The sequence below is a fragment of the Mizuhopecten yessoensis genome, unplaced genomic scaffold, assembly GCF_002113885.1.
Source record: "Mizuhopecten yessoensis strain PY_sf001 unplaced genomic scaffold, ASM211388v2 scaffold10513, whole genome shotgun sequence".
In the NCBI taxonomy this organism is placed as follows: domain Eukaryota; kingdom Metazoa; phylum Mollusca; class Bivalvia; order Pectinida; family Pectinidae; genus Mizuhopecten; species Mizuhopecten yessoensis.
The window spans coordinates 165,805-192,399 of NW_018408584.1; the positions used below are offsets into that span (position 1 = coordinate 165,805).

General features: G+C 36.8%; 1 protein-coding gene across 4 annotated transcripts in view; it reads right to left on the reverse strand.

Annotated features, from left to right (window-relative positions):
* Positions 1 to 26,595, reverse strand: part of LOC110460885 (sodium bicarbonate cotransporter 3-like) — a 53,325-nt gene that overhangs the window by 3,392 nt on the left and 23,338 nt on the right. For 3 of the 4 annotated variants that reach the window (XM_021514088.1, XM_021514087.1, XM_021514086.1), the window contains exons 2-20: positions 17,413 to 17,475; positions 13,036 to 13,110; positions 10,914 to 11,070; positions 10,644 to 10,804; positions 9,798 to 9,959; positions 9,407 to 9,543; positions 8,791 to 9,036; positions 8,378 to 8,524; positions 8,146 to 8,261; positions 7,552 to 7,726; positions 6,619 to 6,752; positions 5,473 to 6,013; positions 5,131 to 5,244; positions 4,610 to 4,774; positions 3,693 to 3,871; positions 3,101 to 3,173; positions 2,257 to 2,325; positions 1,624 to 1,800; positions 933 to 1,043 (exon numbers count right to left, since the gene is read on the reverse strand). In XM_021514088.1, coding sequence (XP_021369763.1) covers positions 933 to 1,043; positions 1,624 to 1,800; positions 2,257 to 2,325; positions 3,101 to 3,173; positions 3,693 to 3,871; positions 4,610 to 4,774; positions 5,131 to 5,244; positions 5,473 to 6,013; positions 6,619 to 6,752; positions 7,552 to 7,726; positions 8,146 to 8,261; positions 8,378 to 8,524; positions 8,791 to 9,036; positions 9,407 to 9,543; positions 9,798 to 9,959; positions 10,644 to 10,804; positions 10,914 to 11,070; positions 13,036 to 13,110; positions 17,413 to 17,440 — 2,967 coding nt within the window. In that variant the 5' untranslated portion in view covers positions 17,441 to 17,475. Of the gene's footprint in view, positions 1 to 932; positions 1,044 to 1,623; positions 1,801 to 2,256; positions 2,326 to 3,100; positions 3,174 to 3,692; positions 3,872 to 4,609; positions 4,775 to 5,130; positions 5,245 to 5,472; positions 6,014 to 6,618; positions 6,753 to 7,551; positions 7,727 to 8,145; positions 8,262 to 8,377; positions 8,525 to 8,790; positions 9,037 to 9,406; positions 9,544 to 9,797; positions 9,960 to 10,643; positions 10,805 to 10,913; positions 11,071 to 13,035; positions 13,111 to 17,412; positions 17,476 to 17,565; positions 17,961 to 26,595 lie in introns of those variants that run through there. The other variant, XM_021514085.1, reaches the window with a different exon arrangement.

A 26,595-nucleotide genomic window follows, 5' to 3' on the forward strand; every position in this document is an offset into this window, starting at 1 on the left:
CTGTTGATCAGTGCAGTGTAACAGACGATATTTCTGATAAATTGCATGAGCGTTAAAATTGTTTCCATTGCCGGCATTGGTGTTTTCAACCGATGTGCATTTTGTACGATATTGCAGACCTTGGTCTTGTTTTCGTTGTAATAAAAGTGTTTTTTATTTTATTTGTAATTTTGCACATAAAGTTACAATGACATTATCAAATCTCACAATGCCCAGCGATATTTCAGCAGCCGTCATGTTTATTTACATTGGATATTGTAGTTCCGGTCAGTGTTGTAATTAATACGCTAAGAATTGTGTCTCGTGCGGCATGGTAATTATGGCTCGTGCGGCATGGTAATTAAAGTCCCATCAACGACACAGCTCTCAAAGAGGCTATATAGTGACAATGCCATGCAAATGTAAATATAATATTATAGACATCAGACTTTTAAAGGACATGCAGAATGGAACCTTCTTTAAGAAATGTCGGAATAGATCTTATGTATGGCATGAGTCTATTGGAATCAACCGTGGCATGAAAGCTATGATACATTCACAAGCTTTCACTGTTTCAAATGCAATGTCAAATCAATATGTATAACTGTGACTTTAAGCAAAGCATGGCCGAAATTATTTTTCCGAAGATTAAGCCTTACTTTAAAGGGAAGCAATGTAAAGAAACCCAACCTAAACCCCACTTACGTCGACGCCTGTAGCATAAACACACAATCACATGCTTTAATTCAAATCAGTAGGCGTTATGAAATATCATAAAAACTTATACATATTCATGCTGAGAAATATTTACGGTGAGGTAGAGTTACTCCACAATACAGACTGATAATAGGTTGGCGAGATGTTGAGTAATTCCACAATGTATATTATTATTAGGTTGTCAGGAACAGTTTCCCGTTCACAGTGCAGTTGGTATTAGTTAACGATACACTTACCTTGTCCTTTCCTTTGTCTTTGGCGCCAGGAAGCAGATCGTCGATATAACGTAGTTCGTTCTGTGTATAGACACATTCTAACAGCTTGCGGACCACGCCCGTCGCCAGTACCTACACACAAGGAACGTTAAATGTTACTTTAGACAAAACCTACAAACAAGGAACATTTAAGAAATGATTATCGTACGCTGAAATGTTATACAAAGAGCTAATAATGTTATAGTCAGACAACAACTTGGTTTTTGATATAATATAGTCTTAAAGGTTATCAGTATAATAATTAAGGTCACAAACAGGATTGGTAAACAGCAGATGTTGCAAAATGTCTTAACAGAATTTTGTAGAAATAAGGGGAGAGAGGAACAAAAATAAATTTCAAACTGATGAAATTGATGCAAGAGACCTGATTTAATCTAAGAAAATTTCCGATTCTTTAGGAGTTCCAATTCTCGTCTAGTATCACATGATTACCTGTCCTCAGTTCGATACTCTGTTCATCGCATTTCGAGAAAAAACATTTTATAGATATAATTGTCACGATATCAAATAAAATAAGCATTTGTTGACACAGTTGTAAGGAAACCGTATTTTTGTTTGTCTCCGGAGAAGTTGAAAATATGCTTTATCGGAACACCTGAACAATTTCTGCTTCTATATATCTTAATTTACTACAGATGTGTAGAACACTCACCAAGAGGGGGAATCCTATGGAGATTTCCTTGATGGTCTTTACGATCCACAGAATGACCAGACACAGGATTTGGATGATGGTGAACATGTGGATCCTCCACAGGGGCACGTGACGGATGTACGGGAGGTCGGGTTGGTACTTAACGGGCTGGAAGAACAGGAACAGTCGGTCCACGAACTGAAAAGGGAACGAAAAAAATTGTGGTTAGCATAAAAACGCTTGCACTATATATCAACATTACAATATATCCGAAACGACCGCACGCTAAAAGACTTATATACAGTCATTAATGTTGTACAGCTGCAAAACCGTTGTTAGACATGAGTGTTGTCGCGTTGAAAACACATTTCATTCGATCAATGAAGAATGCTATTCTTTGTAATGTAGAAAAGCAGAATTTGTATCAATGACTCTCCAATCAGACCTTTTAAGTCAAATGAGTTACAAGTTTTTCTACAGAATTATTAGTAATAAGTTTCTATATAACGGTTTAATTGACCTCTAGATTCACACATATGCCAAATTAGGTCTTCCCTCCTTTGTACTTTTTCCTCATATTATTATTATTTTTAATTTAATTTTTAAATATTTAATGCGTTGTATATTCTTCTTCGCTTTGCGTGGGTATGTTACCTGCATGCCTCGGAGAGCGGAGAATCCCATGTACAGGAAGACACCATACAACACCGGCATCGGAATCATCTGTAAGGAGATAATGTATCGTCACGTCACGGTGCAAACAGTGACAAGTTACTCCAGGTATATATATACATGACTATCACATATATGCACACCGTATCCCGAGCGATTTATTCCAGCAATGTTAATCCGGTCATATAGTTGTATTCATTTGCTAAATAGAGAATAATACATGCCTTTTTCCATATCACACTCAATATCAACCCGAGACTGCAATATCAGCCCAAGGGCCGAAGGCCCGAACGCTGACATTGGTCGAGGGAACAAACTTACTAAGAAAAGCTACTATCTATTTTTCTTTTGAAATATTGAAAAATGAAAACATTTCAAAAGTGGTGAAATACGGGTTTTGCGGGCTAATACGGAGAGGGCTGACATGGGTTTTGGGGTGTGATACGGCGGGGGCTGATATGGGTTTTGGGGTGTGATACGGCGAGGGCTGATATGGGCTAGAGCAATTGTGTCGTATAGCATATACAAAAAACCCGTATTTATTATTAAGTATGTAATAAATGTTAAAAAGCAATGGAAGTTTAAGAAAAATGCATTTTCAAATAGACCGCAACATCCTGGAGGAAATGAAACTTCCTCATCCGCTCAATAATTAAAACCAAAATATTATATACATTTATAAAACAAAATAAGGAGTTTAAACACAGAATCACTCTTGAATAATTGTTCACGCAGGTTGGTTTACATGGTGTTCGTCATAAGACACATCTAAACGTCACTATATTGACATTAACGTCCTAGTAATGGAGAAATAATTATAGCCTACCTTGAGGACGGGGGTGATGAGGACGGCCAGACCACTGAGGATGCCAATAAACAGTGCGGTCATTCTCTGCTCCCTAAAACACAAAACATTCATTAGTAAAATATCGGAGATAAGGTCAGGCCCCATATTCACGTTCTCATACTTAAGTATGGATTATTTGCTCAAACCAACTTTCTTGTAACTCACTTAAATCATGAAAAACGATCATAAAAAAAATCAGAACATTGAAAACAGTATTCGGTTATAAGTCAAAATGAAATTTTATTATTAAGTTATAACCGAAACAAGAAATTAGACTTGAACATTAAATCCATGCTTGAGTATGAGAACGGTTTCATGAATACGGGCCCAGATGTTAGCATATCTATAAACAGGAACAAGACATTCCAGACAATTTGTTTGGTATATCTGGTACAGGGTCACCTGGATATCCCTGTAGTCATTGCTTCACTAGGTTTACGTATACGTATACTCTAGATATACACACTGTTTCATGACACAGCATTTTGATGTCACACTCAAGAAATGGTGAAAATTCGAACCAGAACTATCGACAGCGCAAATACTGTTTACCCATGATGACGTTGCTTACCTGATGCCAAGGAACGTTGGTTTCTCTCCCGGGGCGGTACATTCGGACTCCTTCTTGAGACTGTTGATGTGGGCGAGGGCGGAGACGGTGGCGGCCACATACCAGGGCAAACCAAGTACAGAGTGGATTGCCACAACTATGGCCACAATGAACATGTCAAGATGGTAACCAACACCCTTCTGTAAAGTGAAGTTGAGTCCATATTATAAAACTTGTCCTGTCGCAACATCTTGAGCTAAAGTATACCATGCTCTTTAATTTGTAAAAATGCCGATTATATTCTGTGTTTGAGAACTGAGCTTAATTGGTGAGGCACAAACCATTTTGAAGGTATCACAATAAAAGGATTATATTTTCACAAAGAGAAGGAAATAAGTAAACGTTAAACGTATGCACCGTATAAATTGTTCTGAATCAAAGTAACATACTACTCATGGATAGAGTCAATCATTATGTAGGTGTATTGAATATGGCTATTCCATCCGAGGGAGTAGGATTTGGGTCAGAACTGTGGCTTTGCCGAGGTTTTGACACCACATTGAGCATCCGCGGGAAGATTATCTTATCCAAAATACCTACATAATGATTGACTACTTTCTCCAAAACCTTAACCGACATTTATATTAAAAAGGTCATATACCATGCAAATGCAACACTCAGTATAGCAAAAGTTCTATAAACGTATACACAATCTAAGGCCATATTTGGAAAAGTAGAAAAAACACAGTACACCTTAGATATATCTCAAACTTAAATATCCATTCAAGATCTTCAGGGCAAGCAGTTTTTTCATGTATGTTCTTGTGGTGATATCACTTGCCGATGTCAAGATTGGCAAAGTCAGTGAAACAACGTTTTGACGCGTTTTCTATTGTGATGTCATAATGAAACGCCATTGTCTGATTGGGATGTCATACCTTCAGCTTGTTCTCTTTCCTGTTGACGATGACAGCGGTGATCTGCTGGTCGAGGAAGATGAGGATAGTGGAGAGGATAGCGGGGACGACCGTGGCGATGTACAGCCACCAGGGGTTGCTCTCGCTGAAGGGGTTCACCACCCAGCCACGTCCGGGTTTGGTCGGCTTTTAAACATACACACAAACCACACTTAGTCAGATATTCTATCACTACAAGGGTTGCCAACAAAATAATGCCCGGGGTAAGTTAGTTAACAAACAGACACTATAAACAGTAAATATTGTGTTTATCACTACAAGGTACCCCCGTACAACACTAGTCTTATATAAATCAACATTTTATACCAGTACTCAGTAATTAGGATTTTCTGTAAACCTTTGCCGTTATCTTCTTGAATAGGCAACGACCTCCTTACCTGTACACTGTCTACTTATTGCCCCTATAATACACATTGTTTTTAGCAGACACGCTCGGTTATATGATTAGCAAAGGGAGGCTATGTAGAGAGACGAATAGTTACCTTAAACTCGTCCGGGACGGTCAGTTTTGGTGTGTCGATACCGACCACGTAGTCCAGGACTACCATAGATATAATGGCGATCAATACGGCAAAGTCACTGATCCTCTGGCGGACCTATATCATACAGGGAAAGCACATTCAACTTCTCATTAAGATATCATTAATACACGTAATAGTAAAACTTCATATATATTTCTTTATCTCACGTTACTATATATTATGTAAATGGAAAAAAAAATGAAATCGAAAATTTTATCTATAGATTGGTTTATGAAACTGCATTGAGCTGAGTCCATCAGAACTTTACGAAATAAATGTCATTTCATTTCCACACCAACTTACCACAGCCGGGAAAAGCGTACTACTCTTAAACTCTACAAGGGCGACCGCACAGGTAAAGGTACCGATGAAGAGGAGGATAGAGAAGAGGAAAACATCGGCGACGTAGTGAGGTGGGTTACATCCGGGTCCTACTGGAGTGCCGCCATACGACTCACACGCTACGATGGTCAGAGTTCCCCACATAGAGTCAGTAAAATTTGCCACGTCATCGCAGGAGTATCCCATAGTTGTTGTCGTCATGTTCATTGCTGTCATATTTGTGTCGAAGTACCCGGTACAGTTGCGCGGAATACATGTGCAGTCAGTCGGAAGCGGGTCATGGGGACTCAAATTTATCGGACTGTCTTTTCCGATCTCTGCCACCTTTTTGAAAGCCTCCACTATGAAAATGATCGCTATAAGAGTAGCGAAACTGTCTTCAGTGAACCGAGTTATGTATTTGACCCATGCACTGAGGTTAAAGGTCACTATCACCATAATGATAAACACTGTCCACATTCCTACCCAGAACCGCACTGGCATAAACTCCCAGTCGTTGTCCCTGTCAATGCAATCACGTGATGAGGCACACTTATATTAAATGTATGGACTTGCGTCAGCATGAGGCAAAAGGTCAGATGGACAAAAGTATTAACATACCGACAAAGATTAATTGTCGATCATTTGTCAATGTTTTTGTCAATGTATTCTTATAATAAACAGTATGAAAATGTACTACGGCATCAATAGATAATAACATGACATTAAAAGCTTAATATTAAGCATGGGCATGGGTATTCTAACTACTGTTGCATTGCCAAAGACATAACGTCGTATTTCATTGAAACATCAAAGTAAAAACTAATCATTTCTGACATAAATGCAAAGTACAGTAAGGACATAAGTAAAATCTGTAATCTCGTCTTAACATTTACAATGACAAACAATGCAAATATATTACATATCACTATCAGTGACGTAGAAAAAAAGGACACAAATGTACGCAATTATATGTGGCGTAATCGAAGCACGTTATCCAGGACTTACTGAAATAAGTATATGTGACGTACAACACAAATATCAAATATAGCAAATGCATTTACTAACACACATATATCAGTGACGTACACCACACACAACATAATACAGTAAAGGTAAAGTACGTACTTGCAGAGATTGTAGATAATGGACTCTAGTACCAACATAGGGCCGGTACTGCCGAGGATGTTTAGAGGTTGACCTCCAAATAGGGCGAACAGTATTCCCGTCACAGCAGCGGCGAATATACACTCCATCACACCCTTATAGTAGTAACATATTATATATATTAAACTTAAGCCAGACATAATCATCAATAAATAGCTTATCAGATTTATCGTTTTTTTTTTTATTTCAAATTGAAATAATCAGGAACAACGCCTACAGCAACTTGAAATATGATCAGACCCGAACAACTCAATTTGATCCAAAATTTGTTTAATTTGTTTTATTTAACTTGATGAATCGCATACTAAAATTTGAAGACATCCAGAAGTAAAGACTGGAATAACACAACTCGACACATAATGCTGTGTAGTTCACTTCGGTGATCGTTTAATCAAACCTGTACACTTAGTATATATAAAACGGTTTTTACGCAATAACTGCCCAACAAAACGTAACAGGCCATACCTCGTTTTTATATGCTAACTTAGTAATCCCAGAACAACAATAAATTTGGTTAAAATATCTTCGTCTACAATTAGCAAAATCATATGTACGTCGTCTGGAATGAACGCACTGGAAGAATTGTTCACTGGTGCAATTTTCAAGTAGATTATAGAGAGGTACATTTATAAGTAGAAAACAAACATTTCTTTAAACATAAGACCTAAATTGTTGTGTCAGGAGTCGAACTAGAATATCAAGGCGACTGTTTAAAAAGAACCGGTTGTTAAATGTTGGTTTGTACACAATAAGTAATCGTATCTTTTGATAACGTAGGTTCTAAATTTCTTCACGAAGTTGTGAATATAAAGGTGGCAATTGACAATTAACATCAGATGATACTAAACATATAAGCGAGATTAGATCTGGTTGCTGTGTAAGGATGATACGTACCATGTATTGGTCAGTGGCCTCACCAAGGAGACCTCCAAATGTGACATTGGGAGTGAGGGTTCCCAGGAACACGTATACAAAGGAGGCGAGACACTGGATGTGGATCGCGTCTTTGTAATCGCTCCAGTACCAAGGAATCTTCCTCATGATGTCGTCCCTCAAACCCTTAAACGGTCTGCATTACAAAGAAAAACGTAAATAAACAGACGCTTTCCACAGTGTTACTATCGCTTAGTCTACGAGTAAAGAAAATTGTCATTGATACAAAAAAGGGTCTGCAATGGAACGCGGTTGCAAACTGTCAGCAAAAAATACGAAAGCTCAGAACTTGTTCGATACTAAATAACCAGTCTGTGCGGGTCTGCAATACAACGAAACACTCAGCACCTGAACCCTAGAACTCTTGAACAGGACGTAACAAAATGCAAAACTTGACGGTTAAGGACGCTTAGTTACTATTTCGTGAAACCTTAAAATATATGTATTCGAACTATCATCTATGTCACAAAGGGTAGCCATACATGAGACGGTCTGCCAGGTAAGTTGAAGTAAAACAAAATACTCTGCCTCAAAGGTTGTGTCCACAAAGCTTACATTTTGGACAGTTCAAGTGCAGGGTCATCATGGCCGCCATGGTCATCCTCTGATGACACGCTTTTCTGATCGACGACACCACTCAACACATTGTGGACAGAGGCTCGCCGGAACTCCTGTAGATTAAGAAATGATTATTGTATAAAGAGAGAAAATACCCGTGATGGACCAATAATTGAAAACAGGCGCTGTACACGTGATGCACCGTGATATCAGTATTTAGAATACTAACCTGTGACTGGACCTTGTTGGGCGGTTCAATCCTAATCTTCGGATCCCACTCGCCAGGTGGCAGCACTGTGACTTGGTTCATGAACTCGTCGATCCCGGCCTTGAAGTCTTCGTCATTGCGACTCTTGTAGGCGACCTCTCGGAAAATCTATAACCAATCACCAACAGATAAGTACAAATGTTAGAGAAGATATGGAGGAAAATAGGAATCAACAGGAAATGTCTAAAACCACATTTTACTTTTAGATAATATTCGTTGAATCGTTTTTGCTTTTAAATGAGGTTTTATTGTACAAATGAAATGATAGAAATGTATCAAGGGCCGAACCTTTGTCAAATGTCACTATTCTTATTTTTAAATTGCTGTTGGCGATACGTTTATTAAGACTTTGACACTAAAATAGATAGACTTACGTCGTCAACAAGCATAGTGGAGATACAACGGCCTATCTCCATACAGTCCATCTCGCTACCCTTTGGTCCGAGGCAGAAGAACAAGAAACGGACTGGTTTAGCAATCTCACACAGATCCCCAAGGAGTCGTGGCTCTTTGAGTCGCACAAAGGCCACTATTCTCTCCTCCAGGTCATCAATCTCACCGACCATAACGCTTGCAACCTCTGCGTCCTTAGGAATTTTGCGCATGAAGTTGGTGTTTGGCTGGCAAGAAGTAATTAGGAAATCGTTAATTTTCAGGAAATGTACTCATTCTTTGTTAATCACGCCATATCCATTAAAACACATTTTGTTCCAATGAATTATCATGACTAAGTGAAAATAATACAAGAAAGGGAAACCGTCTTGTTACAGCTAAGCTGGTCATGTGACTGCATGTACCTCCATTTAGTGACCACCTGTTTTAAGAGTGCTAATTGAACCTATATTGGGAGACCACCTTCATTAGGAGACTACGTTTTGTACTTCTCAACAGTGGTTTCTTCATTTCTATTGGTCTATTAGTTATAATATCAAATTCTTACTTCCAGACGCAGTGTTTCGTTTCAAATAGTACCGCCAGTGTTCTTTATACCTTATAGTAGGATGAGGTTGCGTTATCGCCGTCGTTTGGGATGTCAGTGGCGCTGTTTGAGGTAGGAATTCCACTGACACTATCTATACTGGCGAAACTTGCTCCGCTATTCAGATAGGCAGCACTGCCTCCGTATTCTGTAATGGAGCAGCATTGGTCATTACGGTCAACCAAACAGAGCAGATTTCAAAATTAATGTTACTCGTGAGTCCTAAATATACGAAATCGCCTATGGTAGAGTAAAAAGGTCATATTTTCTTGATTGACTAACACATGCATAAAAAGGTATTTCCCTACTTTGGATTTCTATCGATTATAATGCAGCTTATGATGAGTTCCAGCGTGCACTATTTGAAGGACGGAAATGAAAAGCAATTAATGAAGTTCGTACCTGGATCGTCGGCTATATCCCCCAGATTTTTGGCTACAGAACGACTGTTCTTCGGCCGCTTCGTGTGGCGATGGATGTGTTCTTTCAAGGAGACATTTCTGACATGAACTCGCATCTTACTGTCCAGATGTCCAGCATCGATCCAGCAGTCAAGGACATTATCTGTTACGAGTAAAACAATATGCTTACATTCAAACTTTATTTATTTTAACATTGAAACAAACCTTTCAAACTGATATAGCTATCACTCTTGTCAACCCTGCTGGAAGCGCGCAGACTGTCTTATTGCGAGATGGAGCCGGATGGCCACTTTACCCTCCTCCACTCTCTTTTTTCATCTGAATACAATTGTATTTCATTTGTGAATCGATCTGTGTGTCTGTTTTATGTCTGTCCATGTCTGTCTGTCTGTCTGTCTGTCCATGTCTGTCTGTCTGTCCGACGTTATGAGTGTTGATTGCTTGTCTGTTTCTTTGTTTTTCACATTCTAACTAGCCATCTTTCATTGTATATATATAACATTGTTTTGTATGGGGAAATGGCGTCGATAATGTTCATGTAACGTGTACCATATCCGCTTTGCTGTATGTATACTAATGGCAATATTATATGTTTAAATTAAAAAAAACCCGGATGACCCGGAGAAAAGTCTACGTTGTCGTTCAGCTCAGCTTCTTGATGACAGGCGAGTGCGCTATCCACTGCGCCACCCAACCACCCTTTAGAAAATGTAATGTAAACATTACCCTCAATTCAAACAATCTATACCCCTTTTTCGTTTCTATATGATGTGTAAGTTGCGTCGTATCTTCATTCCCGTTATGAGAGCCAGAAACAGCGACCTACCCACGACTTCTGCTATGCTGTAGGAGTCGAGATCCAGAATAACAGCTCCCTCTGCTATAGCTCCCCTGAGGTCAAACAGGGATTTCATCGAAAGCGAGGCTACGTGGGGCTTGGACCAACGTTTGCCGCCCTCTTCAACATTCTCTTCGTATTTAACCCATCTGCAATGTTGAACGAATTGTACTTGTCACCAATTCAAAGCGCCTGACACTGAGTCAAATACAGAAGAAATGTTTAAGAAATGAAAAGGGATTGGGAGTAAAAGTATACCTTGCTGCTTCTCGCCATTCGTAATCATCATTGTACTTTCGGAGTACATCTAATTCACTGAAAATGCTGTGCGTCTTATGTGCATCGTCCTTGACCGTATTCAACAAGTTTTGAATCCAATCTGTAGGATCGTAGTCTTCTTTAGAGTTATCTGCAGCTGTAATAAAACGCAGATAGACCTGTTACGTTGAATCAACCACAACCCTTCTTTCACAAAGATAATTAACAAATGCAAGAGACAAAGCATTCTTTGTTGTGTATCACGGGTTCATCTTGTTCATAATAAAGTGGCCCGATAAAGTGACATGTTATCGTATCCAAACTATGATATTTCAATTAGATGACATTACATAGGATATGTTATAAGTAGCCCTGTAACTATTAGACACAGCCAATATGTAGTGTTAAGTAGTGCAAAGATGTGACCTCAACCATGCAGACAAATAAACAAACAAACATCCATGTGTGTACAAAGCGAAGTGACATTATAAAGATGAGCAGAAAAAATGGACAATATGCTGACATGACAAGTTAAAACTTCCTCACTTAAGCTTTCATTTTATTTACGGTATGTTTAATACATGTCTGTAGATCTACTGCTTTCATGTATTGGTGTAAGGGTTAACACTTTGCGCATTGCATAACATCAATACATCAGTTATTTAATTTTTAACGGTGATGAGAATCTCAGTGCTACCTACGTAGGAGGGCTGTCGGGACTTTGATGTCGAGCGTCAAAGAAACCATTTGCCCTCTTCTGGGTCACGTGAGTCAACACGACGGCTACCGTGAGGGGTGTGTTCGGTTGTCGAGCACTCGACATATTCCATTAACGCGGGTTTATGTTGACAACCTGACTATGTGTTTATCACCAATGTCTGGACTGATGACCACATAACATAATAGGTATCAAATAGAAAAGGTCCAATTAAGTTTGATGTAATATCTAAAACAAAAGTCTTTATCTTGGGTATAGATATCGGATTTTAGAACAAAGGTGTTTTATTACCATGTGACTTAACCTACACATATCTAATCTTTCAAGGACAAAATCCCCAGTCCTTAAAATCAAAGGTCAAACAATCCACTTGAAGTTTTGAATGCAATAAAATTGGTTGAAGTTTAATTGAAAAGTATGAAGGTCAAACGAGTCCGGAGCAATGTAAAGCGAATGCACTGACAGTCTACATGAGAAAGAACTAGTAACGACGTGCATGACCGCATTCGGCGAACAATGCAGAGGAGGAGGTTGCACTGATTCTAATTATTTTAAACAATATTTTATTCAATAATTAACAATGTTACAAATACAAATATAAATACGGGATGGGAAAACAAGCTTGGAGCTTATAATAATTCCTTTTCCAAAATTCTAATTGTTCTACCCTTCATAGGTTTTATACTTCTGTGGTTTCCTTTCCAAATTCCCAGTTTACCCCTATTCTACCGTATAACCTCGTATGACCTTGCTTAGTGTTTGGCTCGGTTAACATACAATGATTGTACTCTTCATTACTCGTTATTGATACAGTGAAATAGAAAAAAAACGAGAACCAATTTCACGCAATTCAGTATAAGAACAAAAGAGAATTATTATTTGCCTCTTACAGTACGTGTAATAGAAGCAGCAAAAGGAAACCAACCTTCAGAGAGGCTGGATTAAGTAAGTTTCTTATTATGAAACAGTGGGTGCAGCAGGATAATTCATCAGTTTGCGGACACACCGTGTCCTGAACATGCGTGAGACTAGCACGTTGAGGCGACAGATTTACGCTTTACAGCGTCATTATTGATATCTTTATCCGGTAGCTCACTATTCGAATACATGTAAATTTGTCGAAAGCTATATTTATGTTTTGTTTTAAACATCCTATTATTTGTGTTTCTGAAATCTATAGCCGAAAACAAACATTTTGCTGTTTGAACAAATGAAATAGATAAGCGCACAAAAACGACTCTTTGGGCTGCTGTAGTAGTCATGGTAACCATGCAACATTGAGAGGTTCATGACGTGAGTGGGAGCAGCTAGGGTAGTATATCAACCCTTTATTATATTTCTGAATCTATACGTCATCTAAATGTTAAAGGTTCCACAGACTTGATAAAGGGATTATGTACTTACCCTCATCTGTATCAATATGTGGCCTGTCTGGGCGATTGGGCATGCGCACTTGAATATAAGTGCTCCCCCTCCGTCCTGAAGAAATATATCAATACACAGACTATTTAAAAATATTTGTGGTTTTTGTATAAAAGATACTAAATGGTATTAATGGATAGGACAAATCGACAATTAAACGTTTCTCCCAACAGGGTTTAACATAACGGGAATGTAACAACAGGTAAAAATAAGACATACACATCTGACTGTCATATTGAAATGCTGCCAAAAGTGTGCCCCGACAGAACAGCGAGTGCTATCGGTATCCAGATGGTAGTGATTCAATGTGAATATCTACTGAGACGCAAATACCATAGTACCAAAAGATCTTCAGTAAAGTCCTATTTCGACATTTGAATAATGTTTTAAATATGTTTTATCGTTTAAATAAACACAAATAAATTATTACACAAACAATACATATCTCTGTTTAATATAGTCCACCTGCTTGGACAGTATCTCCTGACAATAATAATGTCGTGGTACTGTTCGTGGTACTGTACCATATACTCTATGATCCACTGGGTATGTGCAGGATGTTATCTTTGCGACTCCATCATTTCCAACGATTAACATAACACCCTAATATTTTTAAACAACTCGTTTGTTTGAAATAATTCACAGCACACTGCAAAAGTTAAAATAGAACATAATACAAGCTAACAACTATGGAATACATCACAAGTGAAATAGAAAAAAATCAGAAGATAAATAGGACACTATACCAGTTAATTAAAATGTAACAATGCACAAGTTAACACTACACCTGCTGATTAAAGAAAAACACAACAAGAAATAAAATAAAACACCACACAAGTAATTACAAAAAAGAAAGAAAACACTTCAAAAGTTCATCAAAATAGCACACAACACATTGTAAGTAAAATAAAACACAAGTGCATTGAAGTATATAACGAAACACGTTAACTGATATAAAAGTTAATTGAAAAAGATCGCAACATAAATTAATTAATACACAAGTTAAAAAAAAGACTTATCAAGTAATAAAAAACCTCTGCATTTGTTAAAAAATCTCCACACATCATTATATGAGTTTATTTCAGTGCATGCTAATCCTAGCTATAACAATGAAGTGACGTCATTAGATCAATATGAGTAATACAGGAGTTAGGATATTACACTTAGCAAAACATTTTTGTATACATAACATTCCTTGTTATTCTGGACGATTATAACTTCGATAAAAGCGAAAATAAATTGAGATAACATATTGTATCGGGAGTGAGTAGAACTAATACTGGAAGTAAAATGTCAATACGATTGTTGTCTCGTCACCGGTTTTAATAGTCAATATTCTCTCACTACCGCATAGTGCAGTTTGGAATTATAAACAGGATATGACGTCCCGTAGCAACAACCTGGATGTGAATCGGCGTTGGATGTGTTATCATTACAGATAGTTTGTATACTGTTTAAAGATTTGAGAGTTACAACAAATGTGAGTAGACCGCTCTTTGATCATTTAAAGAAGAATTATATCAAAATAGTTTCAAGAACCAGTGTGCTAAATACAAAACAGAAAATTGTCTACAGCTTTAAGTTTACCGGATGCAATATGGAAAATGCACATTTAAACATGGTAACTGGCTTACGAAATAGGAATATTCTGTTAATGTACACCTAGATTTCTCAATGCAGTTATCAAACGTGCTATAACGTCCATTGTAAAGTGTTTGTGAATCGCTTGATGTAATAACGATTTGACGCATACAGTATCAATACGTTTACAATAAAACGTTGTTGATATATAAATACTGAACTCCTTAGACAGTGCATAATGTCGACCAACGGTATTTCTTTTGTATGCGGCGAAGCTACGCAAGCAACAATAAGCAATTCAAACTTCAAAGCAACAGTGAAATATTCAAACTTAAACAACAAATAAGTGTTTAAATTCCTCGCAATGCGAATGAAATATGAAACGAACAGAAAAACGAACAATGTGAGGATTACAGTCTGTTCACATAATGTATGAAAATACGAATAGCATTTGATAAAATCGCCTAGGTCGAAAACACACAATAAATGAAATATGAATAAAATTCTGATAAACATAGATATTAACTTCACGTTACACACATATTCTGATATAACTGCATGAGGGTGTAAGGTGAGCATTATATTTTTATTCAATTCTGAATTATACTTTTATAAGATTATAATAAGGTTATATTTGTTATGAATTAAGTATAATTAAAGTATGATTTAGAAGAATTTAACATGATATAAGCCAACTTGGAGTGTAATGGAAAATAGATATACAAAAAGAATACTAAACAAAAACTAAATTAAAAATCAAACTCGACGAACATAGAGAAAATATGATCTAAACAATGAGTTATACGCATAATGTAAATTTAGATCCAATCCAAGTAATGCCCCTTTCTCAAAACGAGAACCATGGCGGTGTCTCCAAGGGAACATAGGTGAGAATAATATGAAAAGTCCATATTCGTATCGCACAATACAATGACATATTTCCTATAATGATGTCATGATTCTGACCAAAAGATTTTCCCATAGCATTCATCAAATAAGTATACCCGTCAGCAAATCGACATCAATCACGGAAATAATGAAATTCAGAGAAAGGCCTTGAATCTGTATACATTAGGGGAATACTGGTGGAGAAACTTGGGTGTTACTATCAAGAAAATGGATGTTCACGGAAGGAGAATCGAAATAGTGAGACCTCTCATACAGCTTACTAGAAAGCTATTCCTGTTGATGAGGTTGCAAGTAAATATTTGCTGTAAGCTGATGATACAAAAGTGTATGGAGTGTCCTTAATATCAAGTCCAGGGGGGTTTATATGATGGCCGCGGTCAATAAGTGTGATTTAAAGTCATAACAAATTGGCCAAGACATTGTCACAGCAAGTTCCTATGGAAATGCCGACGGGTTACTGGAACTTCCCATCAAATTCAACATTGACTTTGCTTACCAGGTATTCAAACATTATCAAAACCACTGTAACTATTGATTTATATGAGTTAGGTATGTTTTTATCATGATGTAATCAAATGAATAAATATATAAACGAATCTCCCAATTGTGGAATATATAGAAATATCTTTCGAATTTAGAAAGGTAATCATATATAGTACCACGCACGTTTAAACACATCTGGGGATGGTTAAGTGTATGAAAAAAATACGATTCTATCATAAGATTTCCTCCGGAGTCTTTTTAACCATAATGATCAAATCTTATTTCAAAATTCTTTGGCATATTTTCTAACCATTCAAATTCACCATATACAATCCCATTACTAAGAAATGTCCTGGATCTTAACTCACCGTAGTGAAACTATATCATCGTTGTACATATGTACATATATGTACGAGGAATATTGCACTGGTTGATCATTGTTTTTGTGGATTATCCTGACAGAATGACACAGGACGACATCTACCTGTTTACACGAGTTATACTTAAACATAGGTTAACCAGGTGCAGCTATATCAATAACGAAAGTACTGTTATCGGTAATGACGGATTACTGTCAACGAAATTATATATAAAAAAGTTTATTATTGTTGATAAATTTACGTATTACTGAGCCAGGTTCTCTCATTGATGATACACTTGTTCCGTTACACTAATGTTGGTTGGTGATAGTTTTGTTTTCCGTAATGTGCACGCTCCAGACCAGTTTTTTAACAGGACATGTTCATTTCTTGCCAATGTTTTAATGCTTGTTCAAACCTACTAGCATTCCATTAAACATTAAACTACAGAGGTGTTTAGCATATGTTAAGTTACCGGTAGACATTTACACTAGAGTGGTAAAACTACTATAACACTACATTCATATCACCAAAAATGAGGATAATTTATGTTGCTTGGCACTTAAATATGGCAATGGTCATACAGGAATTTTTGTACATAAAACGTGTTAAATAGATATGGAGAAAATGCAATTACATCTCCAGTACTGCGCATTGCATGGGCAGTCTTTTTATGAAATACATTTGCATACACCAACGTCAGTAATCGGTTTATTTATCGCGTTAAGATTTATGTACAATATGCGTCCATCGACTTAAAGATCTGAAACTGGCGGTTACATACGTGTTATTGATCCGATAATGACTGTTTATGGGAGATCAATCTTATTTTATTAATTGATGATGATAAAAGCATATGTTGCCAAACAAGGCTATGAGTTTTCTCTGGTCCGTTGACCTTTGTACATATTGTACTAGACAGCAGATCTTCGATTTAATCTTTTAAGTTTTCTTTAAAGACAAAATGTACACTATATCTGATATACAAGGATTGCTTATTACAAAATGAAGTTAGAAAACAACGTACCTCTATCGTGTCCGCTCCCGTTTTCCATAGTTTTCTGGGCAATCTTCTTAGCAGCTGTTCTATCTGCAAGAGACAAAACGAAATATAATTATGAGAATTTTTCAAATCTGTCAATCGCCAGAATTATTTTTTTTACGTCTTTCATATACTTACAAGGCATTTTGAATAATTAATTGGAACAGTCTTAAAGTTGTTGGTTTGTATCCTCGGTGTTCGTCTTGTGTAAGTTTCCGTTCACGAGCAATGTATTAGTCAGTAAGACTATAGACCAGCATTACACATCCACCCGACTCGCTCCAGAGTATGATGTTGACAACCTGTCTGCACTATGATTGATCATCATTCGAACCATCAACTATCCGTAATGTTTGACCAATACGTCCTGTCAGTGACAGTGGTCAGCGCACCTAAATGATGTACCTATATGTTACGTGCACTTGTTTACACTCCTATATGTACCCGTGGTGTATCGGAAACACCCACGTTGTGGTGACCTTTTAAGGACAAACCAATCGGTCAACCTGTTTCTCCTGTCTCCGATCAAACGACCTTTTATTGCACTTGTGTCAGGTGCGTGAATCTTGTAGAGATTGTGTGACCTGAATAATAATTTATGGAGGCGCTGTCGACGTTACAAGGTGAGGCTATATATTAATTTGTTATACAAACCAGCGATATTAACACGTTGACTTTTGTTAGTTTCTATGTTTTAACTCTTTCTTCATAAAATAATGTATAGACAAAAAATTATATAAAATTTCGACACAAACTATTAAGTAAATATTTAGGGTTTTGACGAAACAAATACGGAGTCTCGGGTCGAGAGCCTCTCCTTGTGAATCCCTTGAAGCTAACACATGCAGGATTAGAACATTATTACTGTTACGTCACATACAAATGTATAGGGCAGTAAGCAGTGATGTATGAACTGTTACAAGACCGACAACTATATCTACACCAGCGACACTCGCGTATTGCAGATCTACTTTGCATGATAAAATCACGCGGATCTCGAAACTATCTGAACTTACTCCGTTAATTCGCTTTTAATAACATAGACATTTTGCCAGGGGATTTAACAAAAAACGAAAATCACCATTTATTTCCATCTCTCCCACAGATGATATCGATTTGATACCGTAGGAGACAACTTACCTGCACTAGTGGTATATGGCGATGATTTACATGACTATTTTATACTGCTTTAAGTCCGTGTACATGCACATGTTCATGTGACATTCAATGCGATTATTACATGGATCTTATTGAATTTTGATATATTTTTTTAAAAAATGAAACCCCCACTGCCATTAGTTGCCCTGCTACAGTAAGCAAGCTATTTTGATGTACGAATTTGTGTGTAATTCTCAGACACACAGTTCGATTTTTCATTATTTCCCAACATCTGAACTAGCGTTCAGCAAAACAATGACCAATTTGTTAGTCGAAGACAATGTCCAGTGTTCCCCGGACTATAGTCAACAGTAAACACTGACGACAAGGCTAAATAAGTACTTTAATTTAGACAAACAACCTACATGTGTGATACGTAGGTGACTTCAAACAACTTGCTTGCATTGAAGCATGCAAAGTTCCTGCATGATAGATACCTGTACCTGTACGTAACTAGCTCCCCTAATCAGCTCATTTACATCGACATTCACTAGGTAAGGTCGGGGGTCAAAGTGATCACGCTCGCGTGCAGCCGCCAGGGAGTGATTGTTCCGTCGGCTACGTGATATTGTTTACAGTACTTGAAAAATAATGTATATTATAAAACAGGGAAATATAACAGGAAATGAGTTTGGAGATGCACCTCATTTAATTCGTGTCACCTGGTCTGTCTGTACTCGGGGTTTTGTTGTGAAAAAGGATAGGGAGACAACTCCTAAGATGTATGCGTCATATCACTTTCGACCAATAATACATGCATTCTACGTGTTAATGTGATCTTGTAGTAGTTAAGAGTACAAAACATGTATGGTACCGTATCGTGACGTATATGTGTATGGTAGAGTAAGCACATGTACATATAATTATCTGCCTAGAAGCTGTTACAGATTCATCACTCCAAGGAGGGTACGCAAACCTCATTCGCTATGACACATAACGCCTTCCGATATTTCAGTAGCATTATGAAGTCATGTCGTACATACAATTGAAATACCATTCCATTAAAGTACTGATTTATTTAGCTGTTTTACCTATTGCGTGAATGTATACAATACACAGCAATTACATTAAGATGATCTACAACAACAACACATCCCATAAGAACCAACAAACATGTTTTATTCTATTCTATGTGTTTTACAATGTATTGTACAAGTTACAATGTATAAAACATACAATAATATATACAATCGGGAAGGACATGATACATTTGAAAATCAATAAATATGTGACATTCTCAATGAAATAGCAAGATATAACTAAATTTCATCAGTAATTACACAGAATCCCTTGCTTTTTAGTTAGATTTACGCGTTTTACTGATCCTTGTAGAATTACAATACATTTGAGTGATATCATCACTAGTAAAACGACGAAGGAGGCATTAAACGATTAGGTATACCGGTATAAAAAGCCAAAACAAAAACAAATTACTACAGCAGTATCAGGCCCTGATGCCAAACTACATTGCAAGACTAAATAGTCAAGGGTTCAAAGAATAAAATCCAATGTCTGAAATGTTCCCAAACATATGTAGAAGTAATGGATAAGGCGAATGTTACCTATAAGATGTTTGATAATGTTAAAAATTTACAGAATTTTGATGTAACGTAAAAACGTGACTCTTAAGCCAAAATTTCGTGTAAATCGTGCGAAAATAAACCCCAACTGCAAGTTAGCAACCAACTGCGGGCTGTGATGGCCAGCGAGCAGGGTCACACATGGTTTGGCAGAAAGTCATGATACGAAATATAAAGAAGGAAGCATCTTCTTTAACAAATAGTATAATGAGTAATATAAAGCCTTCCAAAATGATTGAATAAGATAAATAAGTGTTTTTAAACGTATAAACTTTCACTATTCCAGCTGTAATCTAACGCGTTTTACAAGAGAATGGGATACACGTCAAGGTACGGAATGAAGGAACCATACATACCTTCGGTCTCATGAAAATTTTAACTGACCCCCCAAAATTCTGCAAACGTTTGTGCAAATCGTTCGCTAGACGGCATCCTTTCGCTTTAACATTTTGAACACGAATGTCAACAATACATTGGGAAAGCTTTATATCACATTTCATTAATAATCTTAATACAAAAGTTTGTCCAATTTGTATAGTTCTTTAATATAACACATAACTACTGAGTTGAAACATAATATCACTGATAGTATGGATTTACGTAAAATATAAAATGTTGGTAGGCGTCGTATTTCATCCAAAACAATCATATTCATCTTTGATGTCTGAGTAATAACTAGTGCAGATTTTAATGGTTTTCCGACTACTTTAAAGTAATTCACTCGGATAAAGTTTCCAGAAAACAATTTTATTATTTTGTTTTCACTTTGCCACATACTATGTATTAGAAAAAGAAGATCAGTGATATTTAATATTATTTACCATATCAAAACAATAACTTGAAGCACTTCGTTCAAAATTAATTACTGCTTTTTAAATCTAAACCTGTTTTTTTATAAATCCATATCTTCTGATAAGTTTGTATTGATTTTATTCAACATAAATAAAAACGCATTTGCATTACATCTTAATATAGTCTTTTAAACCAAATCCTTAAAAGATATTAACATGCATGATCCAATATACCTCATACGAGTGTATCAAAAAGATAAGATTGTACAATAAAACCATATTGAAAAAGAGCAAACATGACCTTCGAAAATTGTTAGCCAGTTGATTCATGATTATTAAACTTAATTTTCACCTAAGACAGCATGATGATGTCCACTCTGCTTAAACACTGCTTTACCCTTCTTAAATGTTAGTTTTGATTGCATGGAGTAATCATAAAACTTGCAAAAGCCTAACTGTTCCTAAAAATAGCTACATTAGAAATATGTTCATCGTTTTTATTTTAATAAAGAAGATTTTGATATATAAGAAATCAGTAGAAGACCACATATAAGTAAGTTAAACAGTTGTTTTAGTAGGTGTGTAAAGCAACTGATTAAAAGACAATATTTATCCGCGAAAACCAAGCCTAGTCAGCTTGCGCCATAAGCTTGAAAAAACTACAATGTCAAACGCCTTTCGAATGTCTGCAAAAAGCAATACAGCCTTTTCTACGCTGACAATGCTTTTGCTATGATCGTTTTTTTGTAATGTAAATAAAGCCCCTATCGCACTCGACCCTAGACAAAATCGCAATTGTGCATAAGTTAAATGTCCTTTTTTGTACATAGAGGTAAACAATTTACATAAAGTGCCCATCAGCCTGATACCTCAGGAATTACGTGGGTCATTACGTACGCTTTACTGTGAACAGGAATAATATCAGTGGATGATGAATTAGCAGGAAAAGGAGCAGCTACTAGACTACACTGTATGGGTAAGGTTCGGAGAACTAAATCTGAACATAAAACATTTTATAAATTGTAAGGTTAATGTGTGATTTCTAACTCGTGGAGTTATCTTACTATTCATATTCATTATCATCAATACAAATGCTGGCGTTTTCTAAATCGGTATTTTGGTAAACGTTTGACACATGTTTGAAATTTTCAAATAATAAGACGCATGTTAACGACAACCTATAATCCTTGCTTTACTTCGCAGACTTTTTATGAAAAAACCACTGAAAAAACATTGGAGTAGTTTTTAATGCATAAATATGACCCCTTAAACATATATTGGCCTTTCTCAGCATCAACGGTATGACAAACCAAAGGTTCTAAAAACTGCTTACTTAAACATGACAATTAGATAACGTCATATCCTCTGGACTCCATGGAAACAGGGATATTACTGAAGCTATTAACAGGAGGATTTGTTGTCAGTGGTCAGTAAGTCCGTAGATTATACTTTAAACAAACTCACAATATTGGATTCAAATCCATCAAGCCGTCATCACTCGTTGAGTGTGCATCAGTTAGTAGAGTATACCTTGATATTCTTTCGACAGTAAGGAATCGCGTAAGCCATATGTCCATGCATAACAGGTAAGACCCAAACATCATAAATACAACCATTGTTACAGGATTATGCTGGGCATCATAGGCTCAGTTAGAGCCTGTAAAGTTATCTACACGTTCTCAAATCTTTGTTTAATTCATCATTGATTACAACAGAGCTATGGTAACCTGTATACAGTTAATTCTGATTGATTCATGAACTTGGGTTATGATTCCCTTTGCAGCTTTTGCAGCGGTTTTTATGCAAAGAAAACAGCTGATCCATCCTAACTTTTTAATGAGTTTTGGAAAGAATAGTTTACAAGAAACAATGTAATGTCAGAACATTCTGTACACTTAAGTTTTAACAGTTCTCTAAGTTTGAACGCATTTAAAGGTTTAGAATAAAGCTGGATTTTCTTCATGTGATGAATACGTTTTCGATCGATGTGTTATTGGATAAAGGATATACAACTACCTAGAACTGATTATTATGATTTATTGTCAATATCCTGACATAAGCTACTTTCCTGAGTCCGTAGATTATACTTTAAACAAACTCACAATATTGGATTTAAATCCATCAAGCCGTCATCACTCGTTGAGTGTGCATCAGTTAGTAGAGTATACCTTGATATTGTTTCGACAGTAAGGAATCGCGTAAGCTATATGTCCATGTATATACAACAATTGTTACAGGATTATTCTGGGCATCATAGGCTCAGTTAAAGCCCGTCCCGACTACGTAGTAGTACTTTGTAGGAATATTGCCCTGTCTAAAATGTAGCGTGTGACCGCTAGCGTCATATGTGCATCACAGGATGTAAGATAGGCATACATTATACATACGTATCTGGGATTTCGTTTAAAATATATCTGTTCAACATTGAACTTAATACATTCAATGTATATACTTGAGGGATAGCAAGTGTTTGGTTCACCGAATCTTAGCCCTGCGAAATACACCTTGTTCAAGGTTCACAACGGCAGAAAGACCAGGTGTCGGGAAACTAGAAGCTTGCTATGTCCTGAAATTCATTGTTTTAATTGTTTTATATATCATTATAAAAAACATCATTGCTCAAAGCCGCAAATATTTGTCTCCTGTCGTCTGTAATGATGTCTCGATAGATAAACAAACGACACGAGGGATGGATGTTAATTGGAAGCAACGCATACCTATCATCTGATTGGCTCGGTAATTTCCGTAAGGTAACGGAAACGTTCAAAGTGGGTTGTTTCCAGATTAAATCCCTGCAGGAGAGGACAAACTCCCTAGACAGTAACGTCAGGAGTGAGGATAAAGTAAATTTAAGGAGCTACTTCAATAAAGAACAAAAAGAAGTAGAGATATAATATTTAAATCACAGGTAGCACAATGTTGAATCAGTTACCGCCTTTGACACTATCTACCTCGGCAGATGTCATTAATTAAAGTGCGTTTGCCATTAAAGGGACGATCTCGTCTGGTATCATCAGGGTACAACGTTCCATTAAAGGGACGATGTCGACTGTCATCATCAGAATACAATCTACCATTTAAGGGCCATCATCAGAATACAATCTACCATTAACGGGACGTTATCGGCTGTCATCAGAATACAATCTATCATTAAATGGCCGATTTCGGCTGGTATCCTAAGAATACAATCTCCCATTAAAGGGACGATATCGGCTGTCATCAGAATACAATCTACCATTAAATGGCCGATGTCGGCTGTAATCAGAATACAATCTACCATTAAAGGGACGATATCGGTTGTCATCAGAATACAATCTACCATTAAAGGGACGATATCGGCTGTCATCAGAATACAATCTACCATTAAATGGCCGATGTCGGCTGGTACCATCAGAATACAATCTACCATTAAAGGAACGATATACGCTGGTATCATCAGGGTATAACCTACCGTTAAAGGGACCATCTCGGCAGGAATTAACATGATACAATCTACCATTAAAGGGATGATGTCGGCTTGTAACATCAGGGTACAACCTATCATTAAAGGGGCCATTAACCATTTAGGAGACAATCTCGGCTGCTACCATCAGGGCTCAACCTACCATTAAATGCGCCATCTCGGCAAGAACTAACATGATACAAGTTACCATTAAAGGGACCATCTCGACAGGAATTACCATGGTACAAGTTACTACCAATACATGGATTATCACGGCAGCAAACATTAAGGAACAAGTTACATGTGTATCATATATACAAAAGTAACGCTTTCGGCATTTACACCTATCATCAAAGTACAACGTGTTAAAGGGACCATCTTCGAGGGTATCATAAGGGTTTGATTAAAGGATAATTTCGGAGGGATAGTATTAATGTATAATTATTTTTTTCATTTAAATTGATATCTCAGCAGGTATTACCTAGGTACAGGTTGTAAATAGAGGGACGATCTCGACGTGCATCATAGATGTACCAGCATTACCCCTAAAGAACAACAATGTTTATTCCATTAAACATGTTATGGTAATTATATAAGTAAGCTTCCTTTGGTTTGTACGCTTGCTGTATATTTCCTCTGCCTCTATTCCTTATTTATCCTATCAGGTATTCCGTCTTTGCGTATTGCAGAGTTATCTTCTCTTGGGAGCAGGTATTGATTGTTACGTCACTTGTTTGTGAGAGTAACGTCATCAATTTTTGAGAAAACGACGTAATTTTCTCGCACAAACCAATGACGTAACAATCAATATCTGCTCCCAAGAGAAGATAACTCTGCAATACGCAAAGACGGAATACCTACTGCTTATTTTAATTTCTCCGTCTTTAAAAGCACATTATACATGTAACATAATCTAAACTCACCCTTTTCCAATCAAGAGATTCATGTTCCGTTAGACACAAGTCCGTGAACCTGCTTTACTAGATAGCCTGTCGATTTGGGACGAAAATATCGAGTTCCAGTGTGTTCGACGTTCACTGCTTTATTTCATTCTGGTGTAGTGTTAAAGTTTGTTTAGAAATGTCACGTCTAGATATTTTTTTTATACACAAAGTAATGGTAATTAATGAAGCGTCAATGTCATCATAAGACCATCATGCATTTTAGTGGTTACATATTATGATTATCTGATCATTATAGAACTGATACAGATTTAGATACATAAATGTGTATTTTAGGAAACTATTTGATCCAAACAAATATATCAGGTATAACAACACGACGTTTTAAATACGCTAAAAGGGGTCTACAAGTCAAATAGAACTATACACTGGCATTTGTCGCAATAATAGCTCACAGGAGCTACGGATGTACAATGTAATGTTTCTTGTTTACATGTATGGGACTCTCAATAAAGTGTCTTGTATATAGTATCATAGCATTTGAGTTATGCTTAAACTACATTTCAGAAACAGTAAATAACAGAGGTCATCCGAACTTTTAGATAAGCTGCACTATACTTCTATTTTGGTTGAGCTAATTAGCGACTGTAGAAAACGTCATCAGAATTCATTTCACGGATATGGTAGAATGCACATATGTTTTCATCAGTGCGAAACGTGAGTAAAAGTATCGATATATTCTGCCCTACGAGTGCCATATAGTGTAGATACAAAAGTTTCACGAAAACAACCACGAAATCAACCGTCGCTTCATTCGTGGGTATAAAAACAGAGAATAGAAAACGCCGTTCTGATTGGTCAGCTTCAAATCAAAACAAGTATAGGCTATGCAGTAATTTCACCCTGACTCTTACTGATATTTCACTGGTAAAAATGCGATGAAAATATAGTTCTTTATAGTGTTCTCCTGTACATGTGATAAATAGAACAATAGGTTAGACTTACATAGTGTTTCTTTCGCGTGTTTTAATGTCTTATAAGTCAACACTTGACGGAGGATATTTTTATGTTAAGAGTTTTACGTCCTCGCTAACTAAGGTCACATGAAAACAGCGTCCACAGATGATACGGCCACTCAGGGTTCATGTTAAAATGCCACTAACAGGTAATAATCTGTACACAGTAGCATTACACGTCATCCGGTCACGTTATATTGATAAGGGGCTAACCAGAGGTGCTTAGGAAGCATCGCCAAAATGGAAGAGAAGGTAATAATAGAGACAGAGACAGGGGGG